Source organism: Aspergillus novofumigatus, assembly GCF_002847465.1.
Source record: "Aspergillus novofumigatus IBT 16806 chromosome Unknown P174scaffold_5, whole genome shotgun sequence".
In the NCBI taxonomy this organism is placed as follows: domain Eukaryota; kingdom Fungi; phylum Ascomycota; class Eurotiomycetes; order Eurotiales; family Aspergillaceae; genus Aspergillus; species Aspergillus novofumigatus.
In genome coordinates this window covers 1,378,605-1,400,281 of record NW_020194278.1, presented here as the reverse complement: position 1 = coordinate 1,400,281, position 21,677 = coordinate 1,378,605, and the positions used below count along the sequence as shown (strand labels likewise).

The 21,677-nt window shown below is 50.3% G+C and overlaps 8 protein-coding genes across 8 annotated transcripts; 4 read left to right on the top strand and 4 right to left on the bottom strand.

The window, feature by feature from the left end:
- Positions 1 to 51: 51 nt before the first annotated feature.
- Positions 52 to 1,748, bottom strand: P174DRAFT_504872 (t-SNARE syntaxin TLG2). Its single transcript, XM_024831231.1, has 4 exons — positions 1,506 to 1,748; positions 907 to 1,439; positions 508 to 848; positions 52 to 444 (listed from the first exon to the last, which is right to left on the bottom strand). Exons 1-4 carry the CDS (start codon positions 1,526 to 1,528, stop codon positions 169 to 171), a joined length of 1,173 nt encoding a protein of 390 aa, XP_024681367.1. The 5' UTR covers positions 1,529 to 1,748; the 3' UTR covers positions 52 to 168.
- A 1,299-nt stretch (positions 1,749 to 3,047) lies between these two features.
- Positions 3,048 to 3,947, top strand: P174DRAFT_461291 (calmodulin; the record flags this gene model as incomplete). The annotated part of the gene is made up of 6 exons (XM_024829981.1): positions 3,048 to 3,050; positions 3,161 to 3,217; positions 3,307 to 3,322; positions 3,443 to 3,568; positions 3,630 to 3,842; positions 3,913 to 3,947. 6 exons carry the CDS (start codon positions 3,048 to 3,050, stop codon positions 3,945 to 3,947), a joined length of 450 nt encoding a protein of 149 aa, XP_024681366.1.
- A 352-nt stretch (positions 3,948 to 4,299) lies between these two features.
- P174DRAFT_408595 (uncharacterized protein) lies at positions 4,300 to 5,829 on the bottom strand. Its single transcript, XM_024824176.1, has 3 exons — positions 5,688 to 5,829; positions 5,367 to 5,621; positions 4,300 to 5,312 (listed from the first exon to the last, which is right to left on the bottom strand). Exons 2-3 carry the CDS (start codon positions 5,378 to 5,380, stop codon positions 4,328 to 4,330), a joined length of 999 nt encoding a protein of 332 aa, XP_024681365.1. The 5' UTR covers positions 5,381 to 5,621; positions 5,688 to 5,829; the 3' UTR covers positions 4,300 to 4,327.
- Positions 5,830 to 6,813: 984 nt separating this feature from the next.
- P174DRAFT_504870 (glycoside hydrolase family 47 protein) lies at positions 6,814 to 9,193 on the top strand. The gene is made up of 4 exons (XM_024831230.1): positions 6,814 to 7,722; positions 7,776 to 8,567; positions 8,635 to 8,892; positions 8,943 to 9,193. The coding sequence occupies exons 1-4, from the start codon at positions 7,007 to 7,009 to the stop codon at positions 8,986 to 8,988; spliced, it is 1,812 nt and encodes a 603-aa protein (XP_024681364.1). The 5' UTR covers positions 6,814 to 7,006; the 3' UTR covers positions 8,989 to 9,193.
- Positions 9,194 to 9,220: 27 nt separating this feature from the next.
- On the bottom strand, positions 9,221 to 10,734 carry P174DRAFT_371853 (uncharacterized protein; the record flags this gene model as incomplete). The annotated part of the gene is made up of 5 exons (XM_024822402.1): positions 9,221 to 9,821; positions 9,890 to 10,032; positions 10,093 to 10,317; positions 10,372 to 10,476; positions 10,540 to 10,734. The coding sequence occupies 5 exons, from the start codon at positions 10,732 to 10,734 to the stop codon at positions 9,221 to 9,223; spliced, it is 1,269 nt and encodes a 422-aa protein (XP_024681363.1).
- Positions 10,735 to 12,283: 1,549 nt separating this feature from the next.
- On the top strand, positions 12,284 to 14,214 carry P174DRAFT_372808 (putative GABA permease; the record flags this gene model as incomplete). The annotated part of the gene is made up of 5 exons (XM_024822453.1): positions 12,284 to 12,454; positions 12,505 to 12,575; positions 12,630 to 12,743; positions 12,794 to 13,326; positions 13,382 to 14,214. 5 exons carry the CDS (start codon positions 12,284 to 12,286, stop codon positions 14,212 to 14,214), a joined length of 1,722 nt encoding a protein of 573 aa, XP_024681362.1.
- A 2,543-nt stretch (positions 14,215 to 16,757) lies between these two features.
- On the top strand, positions 16,758 to 18,824 carry P174DRAFT_432143 (FAD binding domain protein; the record flags this gene model as incomplete). Its single annotated transcript, XM_024825733.1, has 3 exons — positions 16,758 to 16,761; positions 16,830 to 18,757; positions 18,813 to 18,824. The coding sequence occupies 3 exons, from the start codon at positions 16,758 to 16,760 to the stop codon at positions 18,822 to 18,824; spliced, it is 1,944 nt and encodes a 647-aa protein (XP_024681361.1).
- A 2,286-nt stretch (positions 18,825 to 21,110) lies between these two features.
- Positions 21,111 to 21,620, bottom strand: P174DRAFT_442641 (uncharacterized protein). The gene has a single exon (XM_024827623.1). It carries the CDS (start codon positions 21,567 to 21,569, stop codon positions 21,393 to 21,395), a length of 177 nt encoding a protein of 58 aa, XP_024681360.1. The 5' UTR covers positions 21,570 to 21,620; the 3' UTR covers positions 21,111 to 21,392.
- Between the last annotated feature and the right edge of the window lie 57 nt (positions 21,621 to 21,677).

The following is a 21,677-nucleotide window of genomic DNA, read 5'->3' as shown; positions in this document are numbered from 1 at the left end:
GCATTACGAAGCATCTCGCTTCCCGTTTTATTTAAATGCAAAGTACAGTGAGCGATGGGCCTAGGTAAATTACAAAACTAGACCTTATCTGATCACCGCTTCCTGAAGGCGCTATAGATGGTGATATTATGCATTATTTCTTGTCATAACCGTATCTGTCAAGTACGACTACCCATTTATACCTGGTTCGAACAACTTGTCCTCTGAAGACTGAATCGGAAACGGACGCCTCTTTCGACGATAGACAGATGTGGAAGTTCGAGGGAAAAGACTCGGTGGCTGCTCAGCTGGCGGCTGTTCGGCGGGTGGGGGAGGGGACGGTGTAGGAGCTGGTGAGCTATGACTCTTTGGTTTGACTATTAGTAGGATGATCATCCCTGCAACCAGGATGATAAGAAGAAGGAGGATTTTGCGTTTTGTCGTTCGCCGTTGGTAGTTGGTGGCCTTTAAGCAGCATTTGTCAGTCCATTGGTAGCCCCTCGATCTTCTCATAAGCAATGAACATACCACTTTCAGCTCCTTCTCGGCTGCCTTGACCTCAGTACCCATCCGTTCGATATTATAATCTATCCGGTCCAGCATGGTCCCCTGATCGATGACCATCGCTTGTAGTTCACGAAAGATGTCTGACAACTCAATGATGCTCTTTGCGATGTCGTTGATCTCCCGCTCTCGTTGCTCAATGGCTTCGTCATGTTGGCCGGTGAGTCGCTGTGACGTTTGCATGAGAGTCGACTGAGAAAAAGACTTGTCGGCGTCGGATTCCATTAATGAAGGATCCATGTAGGGATTCTGTGGCGTCGGAGCACGGTCAAAAGGCGCAGCGGCACCTTCAAGCCCTCGTAATTCTGTGAAGTCACGGGTTACAACATTTTCCCAATGGCCATGAAGGGTAACAGTGCATACTCTTCAGATAGGTGCTCTGCTTCTTCCTAAACCGAGCACTAGCCTCTTGTACCCTGGAAGCCAAGGATATCTGGATATTCTTCGCCATGGTCTCGTCCCCTGCACTCACTCCGCCCTGTTGCTTGGCCTCGCGCACCATCACTTCGATTCTCTGAACCGCTTTCTGACACTCATGGAACCCACGAGTTATATCCTGCGTGAGTCGTTCGATCATTCGCTCATCCTGCTTCCTTACATCCTCGTCGCCGAAGCCCGGTAGCAGATGCTTCTGGTGTAGCTTGTCCAGCTGTGCCGACTTTTGCGCAATGTCCGCGAGCAACTCGGTCACCTCGTCTTGAACGTCGACCCACCGCGGGGGCAGGAGATCCATCTCAATGATCGCATCGCCGTCATCTTCTAAGCCGCCGGAGTCAGATATTAGTCTGCGACTCTCTTCGGATTGTGAGGGTGTGTCGGTGAAGCCATTGGACGGCCCGATATAACGTGGCTTCTTGGCTGGGTGGTGCGTGAATGATTGACGGTAGGAGATATATCTGGAAAGGACAGGAGTATTGTCAGCTTTTCATGCCAGCTAAGTCCTAAGGGCTGTAGAGGAGTACAGGTTCGTGCGGTCCCGCCACATTGCGGCAGGTAATCTGGGGTATCAGCGATTCCTATGGTGGTCTTTGGCGGAGAGCGGCCTAGCTTGTCCGGATCATCGTCGGTCAAATATGAAGTTCTGCGATGGTGTATTATATGACGGTGAAAAGCAGAGGCTGGGTAGGAGCAATAATGCGGTCGGAATAGGGTATAGTGTGAAAAGGGCAGGTACTTGAAACTTATAACTCATCGCAATCACAAAGATATCGCCGACATCCGCAGCTCCATCACCAACAATGGCCCACGTGAAGGGGCACCAGTCCGTATGACGCCATGCCGCTTCAGGGAAAGCCGTTCTGGTACTTCCCGTAACGGGCCTGTAATCTGGGCTCTCCCCAGATCCATCAAGTAGATGCCTGGTAAATAAGGTATTATTACACATATCTGGGATCACTGTTGTACAGAAAGGAAAATTTGGTGACGCTGAGGATAATTCCGCCTTGGATGTCTACAGTGGGGTCAATACAGCGACATGGGTGGAGGAAACTAGTATCAGAGGACTGCTGAGTCTGATGAAAAGAGCACCTGGTTATCTAAGTAGGTAGTTGGATAACTTAGATCATGATACATGGAGTCATGGACGGGAGTGAGTCGAGTGACGATCTCCACCTCAATTCGTTTATCTCATCTGTTGATTTGATCAATGTATTAAAAGTCGTCGCATCCAGGGGTAGACACATTGGATTCGTGGCTCGGTTCCGGAATCCAGACACATGATTGAGTTTCTGAAGACGCTTGTATGCACGCCGGGTTCCAATTGTATTAGACAAATTAGAATCAGTCAATGTAAGAAACGAGGCTCAAGAACAGACATCTCCAGACAGGAACATTGACAGGCAAGGCAGCCAGCCTATGTGTACAAGACACGGTATCTAGGTGAGATATTCTGTGCTATTAAAAGCTGAAGAGTCGATGTTTAAAGAGCACTGCCACCGCTAAGGAACGGTAGCCAGAACTTGTTGCCTTCAAGCTTCAGTACTGGCCTTGGATCCACGAGGCGTCGTCAGCACCATAGTAACAGCCTGGATATACCAAAGGGCGGGAATCGGATGCCATTATGGGGGTTGATGTGTGCAGATGCACATGCTGGACAAAATTCTCCGCAACAGAGTCATAAAATCCGAGAGTTTCTGCCCTCTGCAATAGATAATGCAGATGGCAGGCAGTAAGCTTGTCCTGCCAGCCTAACCTTCAGCACTTCAGCCCTTCAGCCCTCTTTGGGCGCTTTGGCCAGGCGGTGCTCCGGGCGGGTCACGTTTTCAGGCCGTCAGTCCTCAAATTAAGCGACGGCCTGGTTTGCCAGGCATCCAGCTCGTTCTCTGGCGGGTCCAGTTATTATTGTCGACTTGGCTCAGCTTCCCCTTAAACACTTCTTCCCCGCTACCATCACTACCTCGCTAAACCACCGGCTGTCCAGCCTTTATATACCCTTACAGGCCACTGTTCAACCAGCTTAACATTTTCCGTTTTTCTTGCCACTTTTAACATTCCCATTTTTCACCATGGTATGCCTTCTTGTTCAGTCGCCTTGCCGAGTCTTGCTGGAAATCCCCCACTTTGCGGGGCAGATCGAGTGCTACTCTGGACAAATGTTTGCTGACACCACAATGTCTAGGCCGACTCTTTGACTGAGGAACAGGTTTCCGAGTACAAGGAGGCTTTCTCTCTCTTCGTAAGTGAACTGTCCAAGTCCCTAGTCGTTGCATAAGAGGAATTTCCTCAATATTGAGGGTGTGCGCTCACACGAGATTCGACCTATAGGACAAGGATGGTGATGGTTAGTGACCTTTTTTTCGCTCCCCGAACGTCGGCTTCCGTGCGATCATGTTCAAATGCCGACTTGCAATGTCCGGAAATGATCCATCAATACTGATAATATCTATGTTTGACTATTTAGGCCAGATCACCACCAAGGAATTGGGCACTGTGATGCGCTCCCTGGGCCAGAACCCTTCCGAGTCAGAGCTGCAAGATATGATCAACGAGGTGGATGCTGACAACAACGGCACCATCGATTTCCCTGGTATGCGATGCATTTGGTGTGACCTTGGGAGAGAGGAGAACAATCATTAACTCGTATTCAGAATTCCTTACTATGATGGCTCGGAAGATGAAGGACACCGACTCCGAAGAGGAAATCCGGGAAGCTTTCAAGGTCTTCGACCGCGACAACAACGGTTTCATCTCCGCTGCGGAGCTGCGCCACGTTATGACCTCTATCGGGGAGAAGCTAACTGATGACGAAGTTGACGAGATGATCCGCGAGGCGGATCAGGACGGTGACGGCCGGATTGATTGTATGTTGATCAAACAGCTTTCCTCTGTTGGAACCCGATTTACATGGGACCCGTCGCTAATTGTTTCTAGACAACGAGTTCGTTCAGCTCATGATGCAAAAATAAGCGTTTCGTTCGGCTGTTCTGTTCATTCTTAGCTAGTCGGGTGTCAATACATATATCCACTCTTCCCGTCTGACCTTCGTTGCTATTACGATTGTAGCTGATAGATATGGAGGGAGTATGGATCGAGGTTGACTTTTATGACCCTTCTGCTTGAATTGTTGATTCTCCTGTCGAGACTCGGAAATGATTGCTCTGACTCTGACTTGACCAATTTTGGTAATTGATGGAGGGCTTCGGTAAGATATTACATATCTGGTTATTTCCACATATTCAGTGTGATCGCCTCATTTTGCTTCTAATTGCTCTTGCCCGCCTTTAGTTATCACTATACCTGAATTCTACTCATGGTTCCAGTGCTCTCGGGCGTTCAGACATTGCATTCATCTGTTAAACCTGAAAATCTCCATAAACTGTCTAGCTAGGTCCGTTCCTGCATCCGGGTCCGGGTCATCGTCCTGCTGTAGGGCATGACCCTCATTCCTTGGTGCCGTCTGTCCCATTTTCTCTTGTAATTTTAATTTCTTCAACTGCTCTTTCACCTCTCTGCCAACGTCCGACACAAGGATCGCTTCTCGCGCTCCCTCGATCCCCAGCTTGGTCCAGAACTCCCGGATCAGCGCTGCAGTTGCAGAGTACTCCGCATCGATATCTGCGTCTTCTATGCCGCCGAAGAGCGCGAGGTCGATTCCCGGGTCCTGGTCACTATCCGAAACGTCGGAGTGCCCGCCTAGGTTCACCCCTCGTTTAGACTGTACGTATTGAGCGGAGATAGAAGTCACCAGTGACGGGCCCCTGTATTCTATCTCCACGACTGTGCCTCGGACCCGCGCCGCCGGCTGCGTCTGCCGCACGTCGCCGATCCGTACTCGGAAATCGCCGACATCGTAGACCATGCCCCCCGGTACAGCGACTGTATGTCGATGGCACCAGAATGGTTGGCAGGCGTAGACGAAGTGCTTGAACAGAGCTCCGGAAGAAGGCAAAGGCACGGTGGTCATGACTATGCCTGAGCCGCCCGCTGCGGCGGTATTGCTTGGAGTGGCTGAACCCGAAGCAGGGGTGACTCCAGGCTGAGGAGTAGCAGCATTCGGGACGGGAGTTTGCCCTGTCTTCTCGGGACCCTGAGAGGTGTAGATGAATCCGTGATTGGGGTAGTATGATAGTGACAGAAATTGCATGTACCGCGGTTGAGCGTGTCGCTGGGGGCCTGACCCAGGCACGCAGGAGGGAGTATCCCTCATCAACTTGTGCTCCAAGGCCCATCGGCCTATTGCGACAGGCTCCTCTGCGACGGCGGAGTGCAACCGTTCTGTGATGGTCGCGAGAGCTGTAGAGGCATTTGGGTTTGCGGGAATGAAGAACACTCTGCATGAGCAGTTAGCATTAGATGGCTAGAACCAGAACTCGAGACACATCTACCCTGTGATAGGCATCGTATGTCTATTCCCCGATGCAGGATTATGAATCAAAGTAAGCTGATTAAGTATCAATCTTGCGTATGACAATACTGTCACAATATCACCCAAACTGATTATTATAACTGGATTCTGAGCAACAGAAATTTGCAGCGCCGTGAAAAGTGTTCAAGAGTAGGCCACTGGAGAGAGTATCCAAAAGATCAGACTAATGGAACGTCTTCGAAGCATTAAAGCAGCTCGACTCTTGAGGGCCTGCCTACACTATTGTCAGTATGGACAAAGCAGTGGTCTACTTGCATTGGCACAATGGTTCTTAGCCTACCTATATCATACAAACAGCAAATGATATTAAACTCTAATGATCTCCAGCAGGAGCATGTTCACCAAAAAAGAAAAAGGAAAGATATATCCAAAGTAATGCAATAGCGGGCTTGAAGGAATGGCTTTATTGCTTTGCATGAGGACTACCTCTGATGCTATCGAATCCCTTGTCGTCTACGATGTCGAGGCAACAAGGCACCAATACATGCAAACCATGCAAACTGGTTGAGAAAAGTCCATCGAAACTCAAAGAGTTTCACAAATCCGTCTCCAACCACGCACAGTGTTCTTTTGATTTCTCAAATAATTGAACCTCGTCTTACTATACACTAGACTATGTTTCCTTATTTGCTCTATGATCTCCCAAGTCCTGGAGGATTTGTATGAGCAGCAGAAACTAACATATCCGCGATAATGCCAAGACGCCGACCAAGAGAGATGGTATCTGGATGTTTTGGATTGTTAGAGGATCAAACACAAGAATAGAAATTATCCACCCGCTAGATAGGCCCAGACCTAGTTTGCTTTTCCCATACCTATCTACCTATGACTGGTAGTCTGTTCGAGATAGCAAGGGTCTGGGGACCACCAGATTACGCAATGAGGACACTCGTCCCCTTTGATGTGCACGCCTATTGTCCTCCTATTCGACACGTCTTTCTCGATCGGCTTGACAGTGCAGGAACAACACTGCCACGCCACTCTTGCGGGCCCCTTATTTTCCGCTGCATGCCGATCTCTGCTCAGGGTCTTCAGCATACTCATACTCCGTACAGGAATTTGAAGTCCGACGGACTCAAAGAATGAGGGTGCGCATTACCAACTTCTCGTTAGGAGGCATAGAAATCAATCATGCTAGAAGCTCCTTGCAGTGCTTTCTTAGGCAATCAATGACAATCAATCGCCAGATTTTCCCGCCAATCATTATTATCTGGCTATTAGATGGATTCCAAGGGTTTATTAAAACAAGGGTGATCAATGGCCCAAAATAGTCCCTGAGCGACCCTGACAGGCTACTATTCTCCACTCTCACGGGGAAGCTGTCGTGTGTACATCAGTGCGGCGTCTGGAGCTTCCCCTCCCTTACTCCGCCGTACTCAAGCGCTTCCTTCTCATTAACCTCCAAATGTTGCTCTTTCTCATTGATTTCCAATATTCAACATCTGTCAAGCAACTTTGCCTTGGCCATGCTGCATCAAAACCGCCTGATGCTGCCTCGTCGTTTCGTTATTGACTGAATTCCAGCTTAGAGAAGCTCGGTCCCCTCATTGTCTCCACAACAGCTGTCCCTAGTCGAGGGAGCACCTCATCTTCAGCGCTATGATTCTAGGTCGCAGGCGCTATCGCTATGCCTTACCAACCTTTATTCTAATTCTCATTACCATCTTCCTTTTCTCGAGTCTACCGCCTGGCGCGGAACCTCCCTTTGTCGACGACCACTCATACTACGCAGAATACCATCCCCAACCCCCGCAGAACGATAACCGTATCCATTGGACCAAACATACCGAAAGACATCCTGTCTCCAGTTTTATTCCTCTCCCTACGCCCGCGCCGTCCGCAATCCCTCGTGTCCAGTACGACTTCGCGAAGGAATCATGGCTTGGCCGAAGGAAAAGAGTGAACAGACAGAAAGCTGTCAAGGAGGCCTTCACGCATGCTTGGAAAGGGTACAAGCAGCATGCCTGGATGCGTGATGAACTTTCGCCCCTCAGTGCTCGCTACAGAACCACATTTGCTGGCTGGGCTGCCACTCTGGTGGACGCACTCGACACTCTCGTCATTATGGGTATGGAAGACGAGTTTAAGGATGCGTTGCATGCCATAGAGAGCATTGATTTTACTACCACCGATGCCACCCAGATCAATGTATTCGAAACTACTATCCGATATGTAGGAGGATTACTTGGAGCCTACGACCTGACCGACGGAAAGCACCCAATCCTTCTGAAGAAGGCGGTGGAACTGGCCGACATGATCTATGATGCCTTTGATACTAGCAATAGGATGCCTCAGTCCCGCTGGCAATGGAGCAGGTAAGCCGGCCATTGTTCTGTAACCACCAACGCTGCTGTTAACTAGGCCATAGATCTGCGCGTGGCCTGAGCATTCAACCAAGCAGACAAACCATCCTGGCAGAATTGGGTTCATTGAATCTAGAATTCACCAGGCTGTCTCAGCTGACTCATGATCCCAAGTACTTTGATGCGGTCCAACGAATTACAGACGTTCTCGACGACGCTCAGAATAAGACCAAAATTCCTGGGCTGTGGCCTATGATGGTCAACGCTCAGGATTTAGAGTTTACAGACCCTCGCTTTACTGTGGGTGGAATGGCCGACTCGACGTATGAGTATTTGCCGAAAGAGCATATGCTACTGGGAGCTCAGACGAATCAATACCGCAAGATGTATGCCGCCGCCATGGAGGCGATCAAGAAGCGCTTATTGTTTCGACCCATGACCAAAAACGGCGAGGATCTTCTCTTTGCCGGGAACACCCACACGAGTCTCGCAACCAACGCGCCCCCAGAGCCTCAATGGGAACATCTGAAATGCTTTTTTGGGGGCACTGTGGGTATCGGGGCCAAGGTTTTCAACCGCCCGGAAGAGCTCTCGATTGCACGAAAGCTAACAGATGGCTGTATCTGGGCATACGACGTCATGCCCACCGGAATCATGCCGGAAATCATGCATCTCAGCCCTTGTCAGAGCATGGATAGTTGTGAATGGGACGAGCAGAAGTGGTACCAAGATGTCCGGCGGCGACTGGCCAAGGGATCAAAGGAGAAAGACACTGTTCGAGAAGCCAAGACAATTATCCAGGAGAGTGGGCTTCAACCTGGCCTAACTGAAATATCGGACCCGAGGTATTTGCTACGGTATGTGATTTGCTGACAATTGCTTTTGGTCTTGCATCATGTGCTGTAGTGCTGATCTTGGTTCTAGACCCGAGGCTATCGAGTCTGTTTTCATCATGTACCGCATCACTGGGGACAAGAAATTGCAGGACGATGCATGGAGAATGTTTCAGAGCATTGAGAAGGCGACTCGGACCAAGCATGCCCATGCCGCAATAGACGACGTGCGGGAGGTGAAGACAACCCAGTTAGATTACATGGAGAGTTTCTGGTTGGCAGAGACCTTGAAGTACTTCTATCTCATCTTCTCCGAACCAGGGCTTGTCAGCTTGGATGATTACGTACTGTATGTGCTGTTGTCTTGTGAGGTTTTCGCCAAAGCTAACGATTAAGCAGGAACACGGAAGCGCATCCATTCAAGCGTCCCTCTGCTCGTACATAGGTTTCTCAACCAAACCCTTCCTTTTCATCTCAATATGTCGGGCCGTGTGCTTTGGCATGGTTAGGTCTCAAGGGAAAGGAAATGGTCTAATCATTCCATTTGCTGATTATAAGAGGGCCAACCTGGAGCATTCACTCCAATATCCAGTTGGGCTCCCTAGACTATATAGAAGTCACTGGTGAATTAACATTATAGTATCATCCGGTCTTTATATATCGTACGGAGTGGCGTACTATGACTCACTCGTTACATAAGTATCCCAGTACTTTGCATCAGGATTAACACCCGAATCTGGTCTTTTCCGCTTATACTCAACCGAGTACTGCACGTCCTTTCGGATGATCATCTTCGTGGTCCCATCACTCCCCGCACTGGTCAACCCCTTCCGCTCCACCAGCTCAATGGGCGGCGATAAAGGCGCAATAGTTGAGTCCTCGGTACCAATCCCCCCGGTCGCCAAACACTTCTCAAGGTCGTCCGAGGGACGTCCATTCTTCGCCGCCCGACGCTCCCACAAGCGCGATCGCCACGTCCTCCTCTCCTCACTGCCCAACAGCCCGATCCTAGACTTGGACCCAGACCCGGAGCTATTGTCCTTGGGCATCCGCGACGAAGAGCCAAAGCTGCTCTTCAGGTTCGAGTCGCCCGCCGTGCCGTAGTTTGTGCTCACGGCTGCCATGAAGGGCCGTAGGCAGAACACGCTGCATGCGATCAGGGCGTAGTTGAGCTCCACCTGGGACCAGATCTTGGATGTGACGACAGAGAGGGTCGGGTCTGGAGCATGGTAGTGGCCGTTTAGGGTGTAGATGTGGAAGATGGTGAACATGATTAGGCTGGTTTTGTTAGTATTAGAGTTAGGAATCTTGTGTATAAGAAAAGGAGGCGTTGGGCTTAGGCTTACGGGAGTCGGAAGAGAAAGGCAGAGCCGATTTGGAGTTTGCGTTTCAGCGGCATGAAGAGGCCCTGGAGGAGGGTGACGGCCAGGGCGAAGAGGATGAGTTCGGTGACGATGTCCATTGCGGTTATGAACTCCCATCGTTGGAGCTGGATGTGTGTTAGTGAAGAGAATAGTAGGACTAATGCTTTCAGAAGAACATGGCTCACCAGGTTGCGGCATTGGCCTCCTGACGTCTTCCAGGGGCGGTTCATTTCACAGTTGAGGGCGAGGATGAGTGAGCTTGGGATGATCCATAATGTGCACAGGATGAGGGTTGCCCAGGAGATTCGGTTGTGGGTTTTTTGAGGCGTCAGCCGGAGGTAGATGCCCACGACGCAGCATTTGGAGACGTAGATGGTGATTAGGTAGAGGATGTCGCTTATTGTGACCAACTGTATGCTTGTGAGGGTTGAGTCTTGAGTCGCGTAACTTGCAGGCTCTCTTACTGTCTGGATTCTATTGATTTGCTCTTGCGCCAGCAGGTCGATCGAGGTTCCGAATCCTTGAGAGGCAGCCACAAAGATCAGTGTGGACTGCGCGATAGCAACAACCTGAATATGACAGAAATCATTAGCCTGTGGTTTGACTCTGGGAGCGCTTGTCCCAAATCTTACCGTTGCCCCAAGAAGAACATAGTCATCATACGCAAAGGGGGGACTGAGAGCCAGTCGCACATACACCCGGATAAGAAGACAGACTAACGAAACGACCAGCCCGAAGGCGGCAGTTATAATTATCCAGGCGCCATGATGCAGGTCATCCACCACCTGGAATGGTGGTGACTGTCCTGGAGGAACATACGGGCCCATGGCAGCATGGAAGCCGAGGGAGATGCTCAGCTGGAGATGGGAGGGGAATATATGTATTCCAGAGCAAACTCTCACAATGCTGGCAGCGGTCGAGTTTTATTCCTCTGCAGCGAATTTGATTCGATGCAAGTCTGGTCAGAAGCATAGTCATTCTAATTGATAGCCATAGATTTGAGCCAAGGGGAGTATCCATCTGGTATGTGAGGTGCACTCAGAGACGGTGTCGTGGCTGGCAGTAGCAGTCTGGCACACTTCCTTTTGGGTCTCAAGACTGACTGGTGGCACAAACACCATTGTTTTCATGCAAACCCCCACTGAAGGATGGGTGCAGAACAAGAAAAAAGCAAAACTCGATCCCAGTTGCGTCAAGCATGAAGGTGTCGATACTGGAACAGGATCATCCCGTCCCAAAGCTGGAGGTCTCGACCCGAAGAAGGAAGGGGGGATTAACCATGTGGGAACAAATGACTCAGTTTCGAAGCAGAACTGACGCGAGGGGCGAGACATTATTTTCGACTGCCACGGGGCAATTTGTGCTTGACAATGTGAATGACCACAACGCTTAGACGATCAGGCAAGCCTCATCTCACCGAGAGATTAAGCTCTACCGAGGGGCTTGCATTGCCAGGCTGGTCGGTGGCTGCAATCACGGTGTGCATTTTGAAATGAGCTTGCCTGGTTTGATGAAGCCCAGTCACTCGATTACTGAGTTTATTTCTGTTGCTGGAGTATCCGTATCTACTGTTTGCTGCCGAATACCCTTCTCGTCCTTGGGTTCCGGAGCAAAGGGATGGCCCGGTGTGGACCAAGGGATCGCCATGGCCCTGTGATCACCATTTGCGCGTTACACAAGGGCTACGTGGGGATGAGCTTTGCCTGCACCTCTTTGAATTTCTTAAGCTTCGGGTCGTACATTCCTCACCTCTGTCATCCTGCGAATGGGATGGGTCGGACGTTTACCATTCCCCAAAAGAATGCACCTGGCACAAACTACCACAGTGCATCTCTCGTCCAAACTCTCGTGGGGAGAGGGATGACATCTGTATTTGCTCCCATGTCTCGTTTGGCTTCACGGTTTGTGGTGCTTCTTCTTGATCCTTGGCGTTATGCAAGGTGCCTTCAGGAAAAAAGCAAAGCACGATAACAACTCCAATTGCAATCAAATTGATCGCCAGCGGGACCGGGAAAGTGCACTATTGCTACCAATGTATACCTGCCTGGACCATGTCTGGTAGGGATGTGCGATTATGCAATGTTACACTGGCAAGTCCCATTACTTTCGTCGCCTCTCTTCTCCCTCCCACATGGCTGGGTCTTTTCTGCTCTCCTTGCTTTTGGCGCGATGGCCATTGGTCGATCATTCTCGGCGAATACCTACTGTAAAGCTTTCGCTTTCTTGTTTGAGGCAAACGTACCAGCGTCGCTATTTCTCTTCATCAGAGTGCTCTTTCCTCCATACCTGAGCTGTATGCCGCCAACTTGACTTGCATGCTGAGCTTTTAGCATCAATATCTGACTAGCTTTCACTGCTCGCTCATCTGCAGTCCTCATGGCGCCTCAAGATACCAATCTCGGGGAAAGTAAAGCGGAATGTTGCGTACAGGATGATATTGCCCAAGAGGCCGGGTACCCGGTGAAGGGTCTTGTTGCGCCGAAGTATATGGGCACAGTTGCAGATCAACGAGACATGAGCGTGTTAGGACGAGTGCAGGTTCTGAGGGTGAGTTGGTGGGGTTTGCTGAATTAGGAGACTTTCTAACGAACCTCCAGAGAAATTTCCGCTTCATCTCAATCCTAGGATTTGGCTGCACGCTGATCTCGACGTGGGAAGTCATATTGACGTCAGTTTAATCCCGTATTTCCCAGTGATCAAAGCACTGACTCCGGAGTTGAAGGCTGTTGAGCTCCGCCTTGACTGACGGGGGCACTGCAGGGTTGATATGGGGCTTTCTTATTGTCACGGCAGGATTTGCCCTCGTTTTCGCCAGTATAGCGGAAATGGCGTCCATGTAAGCGTGTCTTTCCACCCTTAGATCAAGCTCTCTTTGACAGGTTTTAGGGCTCCAACTTCCGGCGGTCAATACCATTGGGTTTCTGAGTTTGCTCCTCGAAGGGGCCAGAAGTTCTTGAGCTACATTACCGGTAGGCATCGAGAGTCGGACGTTGCTTGGGCGAAACTGACGTTGATAGGATGGCTCAGTGCAACCGGATGGCAGTGCGCTATCGTATCAATCGCCTTCCTCGCTGGCACGGTCATACAAGGGCTGGTCGTTCTAAACGACCCAACCTATGAGTTTCAGCGATGGCACGGCACATTGTTGGTGGTGGCGATAACGACATTTTCAATATTATTCAACACATTCCTAGCCAAAAACCTACCCATGGTGGAAGGACTCATCCTGATCATTCATGTGGTAGGGCTATTCGCCATCATAATCCCGCTCTGGGTTCTTGCTCCTCGAAACAGTGCGAAAGCAGTCTTTACAGAGTTCAATAATGCTGGAGGATGGAACAGTGATGGCACTGCGACTCTGGTCGGTCTCTCAACCACTATTACAGCCATGATAGGCTATGACTGTTCGGTACACATGTGTAAGTGTCGTGTTTTCTTTCTGTCCTCAAGAAGCGTTACTGAACCGATTCCAAGCCGAGGAGATCAATGATGCTGCGGAGACGCTGCCGAAAGCAATGATGTCAGCTGTCGCGGTCAATGGAGTTTTGGGATTTGTCATGATTGTCACTCTTTGCTTCACCCTCGGGGATGTTGACAGTATCTTGAGTACTCCCACTGGTTTTCCGTTCATCCAGATCTTCTACAACACCACGAACAGCTACGCGGCCACGAACACAATGACAGCGGTCTTGGTGATCACGCTCACGGCCAGCACAATCACTGAAGTTGCAACGGCGTCCCGGCAGCTATGGTCTTTTGCTCGAGATCAAGGACTGCCATTTTCGTCATTCTTTGCCTATGTGAGTCCCTCACAACCAGGCTCACCAGGACACTGGCAAGTTACTGATCGCTCAATGCAGGTAACCCCGGGATGGAACATCCCTCTCAACTCCGTCATGGTTTCTCTAGCAGTCACTATTCTTCTCTCCTTGATCAACATTGGCTCCCAGGTCGCCCTGTCAGCCATCGTATCACTGACAATCACCTCCCTGATATCCTCCTACATTCTTTCAATAGGCTGCGTGCTCCTGAAGCGTATCCGGGGCGAGCCCCTGCCACCTCGGCGATGGACCCTCGGCCGCTTCGGCATGACCGTCAATATTGCCGCTTTGGCTTTCCTGATGCCCATCTTCGTCTTTTCCTTTTTCCCGTTGACGAAGACAGTAGACACGAAAACAATGAATTGGAGTGTGGTGATGTACCTTGCTATGCTTACTTTTGCGTCCGTCTATTATGTGCTCTGGGGCCGGCATAACTTCATTGCTCCCGTGGTGCTGGTGAAGAGAGAGGGCAGATATTGCGCTTGAGATTTTGATACACAAAACCCCGGTTGTTGGTTTGTATTTATATTCTTGTTTTATAGATTATGTTGTGGTGCAATGTGCGTACATAGCCATTGTCACATTGTCACGTTGTCACGAATCTCACGATCGAGTGGCCCGCTTGAGCTCAAGTAACTCCTTGTTAAGGCAACAAGGTGAGTTGGATGCATTAAATTTCTGGGACGATTAAAAAAACGATGCCATCGATATGCTGCGGCATTTTCATCCAATTTTTACACCAGAGCTGCTATTCCTAGCTAACAAAACAATAAATATTCTACGGGAGCCATCATGAAATGCCGTTGGACTAGGTACAGGAGCTGAGATTGACTTTCGAGCTAGCCTACTTGTCCCAGTCCTATCGGGGGCATCTTGGAAACATCAGGGGCACTATGATCTGGCCAGATCGTCGCCCCGCCTCACTGATCCTTTCATTGCGCAATCCATCCCTACGCATAAGGCAGTTATGTCCTATTTAAAGCAGTTGGGAAGTCCCCACCCTGCTAGACGCGCCAGACGGAAACTACAATCCCCGGGTAAAACAATAGAAGCCACCATAAGCCAGACCACTGGGTCAATGACCCAGCCGTAAGATCTGATAACTAAGTGACAAGTCAGGGGAGTGTCGTTCGGACCGAAATTCCAATTTGCCGATCAATTCGCTAGTGCCTGAGAGTTATGGCTGATAGGCGTCTGCGTTATTGGCGACTGGCGAGCACTATTGATATTTACGAATCGGGTGATTGATGTTACAGTTGTACGACTCTGTCGTGGGTTCAAGGGATCGATGGATGAGGTTGTTTGGTGTGATTTAATTTGCTTAGGCGGTCGTGGATTTTCGTGATGGCTCCGTACAGACACCTACTCCGTAGATTATCTAGATAGCATGTGGCTGTGGGACAGGTTCATGTTTATCAGATGAAATAAGAGATAGACTAAGAGGTGACTTCGTAAGGTACTTCGCTATCTGATTGATATGATCGAGTCCGACATCGGCATGACCCCACTTTTCGGAATTGACTGTCACAGGAACGTAATCCTCACACGAGGACTTCGTACTGAAGGAGTGAAGGAGCTTCAGCGAATGATCCATCTGATGCGGCCCCATGATAATAATGAACTCTGTCAGTAATATCAATCATTCTTATGTTCTTGGCAGGAAGGGATGTCTAGGTCGGTTGGTAAAGGATCATGTATGTGTCCGGATCAGATAACCCACATAACTACCGACCGGCCGTTTCCAGAGTACCCTTCAAACATCAGGTGGACGGAGTGGAACCCGCCTCCGTGCTGCCAATGTAAAGTATAATCTGATCTTGGGCATCCAGCGATATTTCCAACTCATACAGGAGGAGAGGGCAAGGGTGCCATCTTAACCGAGGGCCGACATAATTCTGCCAGTCTAGACTGGCGACCGGATCAGATTAGATCGGTAACGGTAAGGGGAACCGGCTGCCGTTGGTCGTACGGTTTACAGTCCGATACATCATATTTTACGAGGCACCACTTGTCAAGAGTCTCGATGAGCTCTTGACTTTATATCGCAGTGAAGATACGATACTAGCACTGCTGGCTAGATTGTTCTGATGAGCTGTCCATTCAGCTGCTGGCGATTAGCATGATTGCCTGACTTGGTCGTAGGTTAATGTAGAATGATCCGCTTAGCTGCAGGAGCGGACCTTAGTACAGTTAACTTTACAGGGTCCATTGGGAACCGGTGAGATCAGATAAGGAGTAGATGATATTGTTTGAAGACAATCAAATCAATGGCAGACTGGTCTACCCCTGAGGTACAGAAGTTCCATAATTAATAAGGAATTGCTCGATTGCGTCAGATACAGTCAACCTGCCAACTTACGGAGTACTGAGGAAGTAAAATTACCGAGCGCTCCTACGTAAGAGCGAGTGGCAAAAGGTTTACAACAGGAACGGTAATCTGATCTTCTCGCTTTTTCTATTCTGCCCTTTACTCTATAATTATTTCATCATTCTCTATCTGATCCTCCTCCTCGCATCTATATTCTTGAGAGTTGAGACATCAATTCTAAGTGCTGACATTAGAGGCTGCTGATTGATATCCCTATCTGATCCACCCGCTGTTACGCATCATTACCTAGCGCAGCGGAACCGCCATCCCGGCACCGGGTTTTTGCCCCAGCGCAGGCCATTTTCGTTCCCGCCATCATCCCACCCATTATTCAGTCCTTTTTCTCCGCGGACCAGATCCTTCCAGCATCTCCCCATCTCGCTCGCCCTTCTCTTCTACTCTCCTGTCGAATCTGCATGTCCGCGGCTTTGGCAGCGCCCCATCTGTCCTGTCCTGAGAGACTTTGCAGCTCAATTGCTGGTTTTCGTTGAGCTTTTCCTTCATCCGGTCATTACTGCTTGTGAGAGTCAACCACCTGCCGTTGTCTCGTCTCGCCGCTCGCCTCGTTTCTTCCCCTTGCTATTCCTTCATATCCTTCTACTCTTCTGTCCCTCGGCAATTGATCGCCGTATCTCCGTCTCGAAACTTCTCAGCTGACACAATGGGTACGTCCGCACCTTTACTCCGCATTGAGACAATGGAGTCATGGCCTAACCGTTCGTTGACTATATAGTGCACGCCGTTTTACCACCAACGCCGTCCTCGACAAAGGATTCGAGGTTTAGTCACTCTAGCAATGGGGACTACCGAACCATCCCGGTCTCTTCCACCTCCCACCCAGACAACCCAGTTCCGGAAGAGCCTCGCATTCGGTCACTGTCGATCACTGACACGAGCTTCAATGGCTCGTCACCCGCTCAAGAAACCGAAGGCTCGTCCGACTTAGATACTCCGCCCACTCCTCTCACTCCGCTAGATGAAGAGCAGCCTGATTCACGCGAAAGCCAAAAGGAGTTAGCAGAGAGCGGAAATGGGCATCAGAGACGAGCATCCACTGTCCTCATCTCACAGAACTCTGAGGACATGAGACGGGTCTTGGAGAGCGTGGGTACCGCGGGCACACAGAAGGTTCAGCCTCTCTGCTGCGGTGGTGGATGCTGTCGTAGCCAGCCGTTGACCAAGCTCGGACCAGTCCCTAGTGCTAAAGCGGTCACTGCTCCGGACAATGAAGCCTTCAGGAAACTCAACCTCAATATTGAATACCTCACATTGGACAGCGAACTTACCAACATTGTTCCCATACCCGAGAAGACAGTGTCCTTCTCAGCGGTACCAGCATCGGCCGTGGATCTGAAGCTGGGCCCCGCGAATCACCCGCCCACTTTCGTTCAGCCACATCCGCCGTACAATGTGTACCGGGCGCCTTTGCATCATGCCCGAGAGCTCACCAAGCCTGGCGCGGAGAAGCGGACTTTTCATTTTGACATTGACGTGACCGACTACCCTGCGGAGAGCGGAGACGTTGATTTCGTTGTGGGCGGGGCGATTGGTGTCTGCCCCAAGAATAAGGAGGAAGAGATTGATGATATCTTCAACCAGCTTGGTATTCCCAAGTCCATCCGTGACAAGAAGATCACATTGCATACCACCAAGGGCCGGTGGCCTACGATTTGGGGCGACGACCAGCCTCGGGACCTGATCACTACCCGGAGAGAGCTCCTCAGCTGGTGCTCCGATATTCAGAGCTACCCGCCCACCAAGCCTCTATTCCGACTGCTCGCCGAGTACGCAACCGAACTAAACGAGAAAAAGATACTCATGTTCCTTTCTTCAGCGCAGGGCCAGGGTGCGTTCTGCGATCTCCGCACAGGATCCTACATCACCGTTTCCCAGCTACTCCATGCATTCCCCTCCGCTCAGCCACCCCTCGACCACCTTCTATCCGTTCTGAACACCCTGATGCCACGCTTCTACTCCCTGTCACAGGACCCTCAGATCTCATGCCAGAGGCAGGATACCAAGTGCCGTAGACTCGTTGAGATCGCGGTATCTGTGGCGGAAACCGAGGACTGGAGGGGCGGTACTCGGACCGGAGTCGGATCCGGATATCTTGAGCGACTCGCCAGACAGGCCATCGATGCGGAGCGGAAGGGCATCGATCCGCGGACTCTGGATCTCCACGTTCCCATGTTCCGTGGCCTGATGGCCAATCCTCTGGCCAAGCGATTTGCCTCCGACGGTCCCATGCTTCTCATCGGCGCTGGTGTCGGCGTCGCCCCGTTCCGAGGGTTCGTCCAGCGCCGTCTGCAGTCGGCTAACTGCGCCAACAAGGTTTGGGTCTTGCAGGGAATTCGTGATTCCCTTCTGGATGAGCTCTACAGCGGCGAATGGGGTGTTGAAGAGGATAAGGTGCGGACGGTAGTCCAGAGCCGTCGCGGCGAGAGCAAGTACGTCCAGGAAGAGGTCCGTCATCAGGCCGACCTCGTCTGGTTCGTCATCAATGCCCTTGACGGACGTGTCTTTGTCTGTGGTAGCGGCAAGGGCATGGGCGAAGGCGTCGAGGCGGCCTTGGTGGATGTTGCTATGGCCAAGGGTAACCTGAATCGCGAGGAAGCGGAGCACTTTTGGAAGAACAAGAAGGAAGCCGGTCAATATATTGCCGTAAGTTGCCCCTTTTTTGGGGGGAAAAAGAAGAGAATTTACTAACGACACATAGGAAACCTGGTAAATCCTCGTCCGTGTACATTATTCTCCAACTCGGCCTTTCTGCTATTTCATTCCTTGTGTCAGCGCATCACCAGAGTTGATCTCGGCTGGACCACGGTGGTTCGATTGACCGAAGGCATTTTCGCTGCGAGGCTCATTCCTGTGCTGGTTTAATTCAGTTGGTTAAGTACTATGTGATCTGGGGACTTTTCTATTGATTTTATCTCTTTTAGCGGGGGCGGTGCATTGACCTCTTATAATCTGGACCATCATCTGTTTCGCATTTTATCATGTGTATATACGCATATTTACATCATAGATTTGCCTTAGATGGTAGCAATATCAAGGAGTTGCATTTCACATCGCTGTACATACCCCGACGTCAGCAAAACAAGCGAGGTGACGCGGTCCAGCCCGCACCTTGAAGAGCGGCCCAGAGTGTCCGTTAATCTATGGAGGCAATCTTCAATTTGCAGGACCAGGTTAAGTACTGTCCCGGGCCAGTCGCTATAAGCCATATACTTGCACTGATCGTCCTAATGCGCGGGGGGGAAAAGAAGGCATATCAGCCTGCAATACCCAGTATAGGCGAGCACACTCCTGGGAGTCATTTTGACAAGAGACACCCCCAATGGAGAACACCGTTCCTCATCCCTCCATTTCATCAAATCTATATGGTCAGAGGCGATGATGGCCATTCTCGCTGACTGGAAGTGTACCTAGTTATGGGAAAAGAGGATATTAGCTGACGGAACCATTTGCAGTGAGCGTGAAGCAGCCCTGGTTAAATCAGAAACATGCGCGTTTCATCTGGAGAATGGATGCCTTGCTCTGCAGTCAACAGTTTGAGATTTAAGAATCGAACCTGCTTCGTTCAGCGATTGCAAGTGAGACCTGCAGCCCTGCTCATGAGAGCCGAGGCAACAAGCACAAGCATTAGCAGTCGTCACTCACACACCACGCTCCTGATCAAGTATCGCAAGAACACGCTCAGAACCAAAGCCCAACAAGGCGACGCGAAAACACATGTGCCACATCCCCAAACAAGGAATCATCTTCGCCGGAAGCGCAAGCGCAATCTGCACCACCTTCGCCAGGACCAGGTCTTAGGGGCATGTCGTACGATGTGCGCTATGTAAGCCACCAGGCCCAACAGGCGGGCCTACAACCCAATGATGCGTGCGGCGCAGTCAAAAAACGCAGGTATGGTGCAAGTGCAACCCCTACCATCCTACTCTGTCTCCGTGCCTAGGAGCGAACGCGTCGATCAGGAAGGACTTGGATCACATTACAGAAATAGTCTACCCCTCAACTCCGTGGTCCGTAGTCCATACTTGGTCTGAGAAATAGACAGAAACGAAAAAAAAGAAAAGAAAACTATTACAAGGTCATATTGCACAGTTGCGCTCAGGGACGGGCCAACCCCGTCCTTGATAGCTAGTCTAGCAGATGCGCAGAGTCAGACCCCGATCGGGATTTGGTGTTTTGGAACTAGATACATACTTCGTTGCTGGCAGGGTCTCTGGCATTGTCGGAGGTGGCCGACTGAGAGTACTCTATGAGGCAGGTAGACAACGTAGACAGTAGGCCAGATGCTATGGATACGCTATGGTTGCAGGACACAGTCACACAAGCCATATCCCGTGAATGGACGACGGTGATTGGTGCGGAAAAAGCTTCCAACGGCTGCTACGCGCTACCCTATTTGCACCGCAGTTATTTGTCAGACTGCGCCGTGAAGCAGGGGTTAGTCCGGTATTCACGACTCAATCTACCTCTCCATATTCTATTATAGATTGAACGTGTACGCGTAGTTCGTAGTCGCCTGGGATACTGATCAGTTCGAGATGCCTGATTGGGAAAACGGTGGCTCAGCGCCTGCACAGTGGCAAAGGATCCCTTGTACCCTACAAATGCCAGGTATTCATATCCATGACAAAACCTCCCCTTCAAGACCAGCGGCGAGGCGCATAGCATAACCAGGTTACCAGGATACCTTGCAGAACGAATGGGAAACAGTCGGGATCGACAAGAAGGGAGAAGGCTAATGTCAGTGACGGGTGCACTCGGCCACTTCGGTGATTAAGCCCGTTCCGTCTCTATTCCACCAGGAACTGACAATGAAACAAAGAAAAAACACAAATCGACCCAATTATTGGTTTTGGATCATGTCGATCCATGCCTAACCCACAATCTGCTGTTGAGCAGCCTGAAAGCAAAAAAAAAAAAAAAAGAAAAAAAAAAGGGGTGCATAAATTAGATTTCTTGGACTTGCAGATTGGCCCTTTTTACAGTGTGACGCTCTGCTCCCTTTTCTCCATCAAACATCCAATTTCCTAGTTTCTTTTTTTCCTGTGTCTCCAGTCTCCATCTGCAACGTTACCATATTTCAAGATGGACCACAGACGCTCGGGCAACTTCACTTATGCAGAATGCAATGCCAACTGGCGAAGACCAGTCAGTATTCCGTACGGCGTACCCAGGTACGGAAGACGCGGGCAGTACTGGTGGAACCGTGGTAAGGTATGTAAGCAAGTATGGTAATTGGTAATTCCCCGCCTCCCATGCCCAAAACGGATATTGCACCGCCTCAAAAAGTGTCAAAAGTCATAAAATAAGACCGGCTAGCCTCGAAGTTACCAGCCTGTTGGAACTTTATCGGGTGATCGCGATGGCGATGGCGATGGTGGGCGAGGAGCTCGATGATGATGATGATGATGATATCCATCGTCGTAGACTCATAGAGTACGTCAATAGCCACGGGCATAATATAACTCTACCGAGGACCGAGTACTGAAGTACTGATCGCCCTTATTCATCGTCCTTTGGTTGAATACTAGCGAGTCCGGAGAACATCTCCTCACATCTTGCAGAT

What these genes read in the sequence shown, in the direction of transcription:
- P174DRAFT_504872 (XM_024831231.1), bottom strand. Translation starts at nt 1,528, where the DNA reads ATGTGGCGGGACCGCACGAACCT. An exon ending in TGGCGGGACCGCACGAACCT is followed by an intron (nt 1,440 to 1,505) that starts GTACTCCTCTAC and finishes TGTCCTTTCCAG; the next exon opens with ATATATCTCCTACCGTCAAT. An exon ending in CCGAGAAGGAGCTGAAAGTG is followed by an intron (nt 445 to 507) that starts GTATGTTCATTG and finishes TGCTGCTTAAAG; the next exon opens with GCCACCAACTACCAACGGCG.
- P174DRAFT_442641 (XM_024827623.1), bottom strand. Translation starts at nt 21,569, where the DNA reads ATGCCCGTGGCTATTGACGTACTCTATGAGTCTACGACGATGGATATC.
- P174DRAFT_504870 (XM_024831230.1), top strand. Translation starts at nt 7,007, where the DNA reads ATGATTCTAGGTCGCAGGCGCTATCGCTATGCCTTACCAACCTTTATT. An exon ending in TCCCGCTGGCAATGGAGCAG is followed by an intron (nt 7,723 to 7,775) that starts GTAAGCCGGCCA and finishes ACTAGGCCATAG; the next exon opens with ATCTGCGCGTGGCCTGAGCA. An exon ending in GACCCGAGGTATTTGCTACG is followed by an intron (nt 8,568 to 8,634) that starts GTATGTGATTTG and finishes TCTTGGTTCTAG; the next exon opens with ACCCGAGGCTATCGAGTCTG.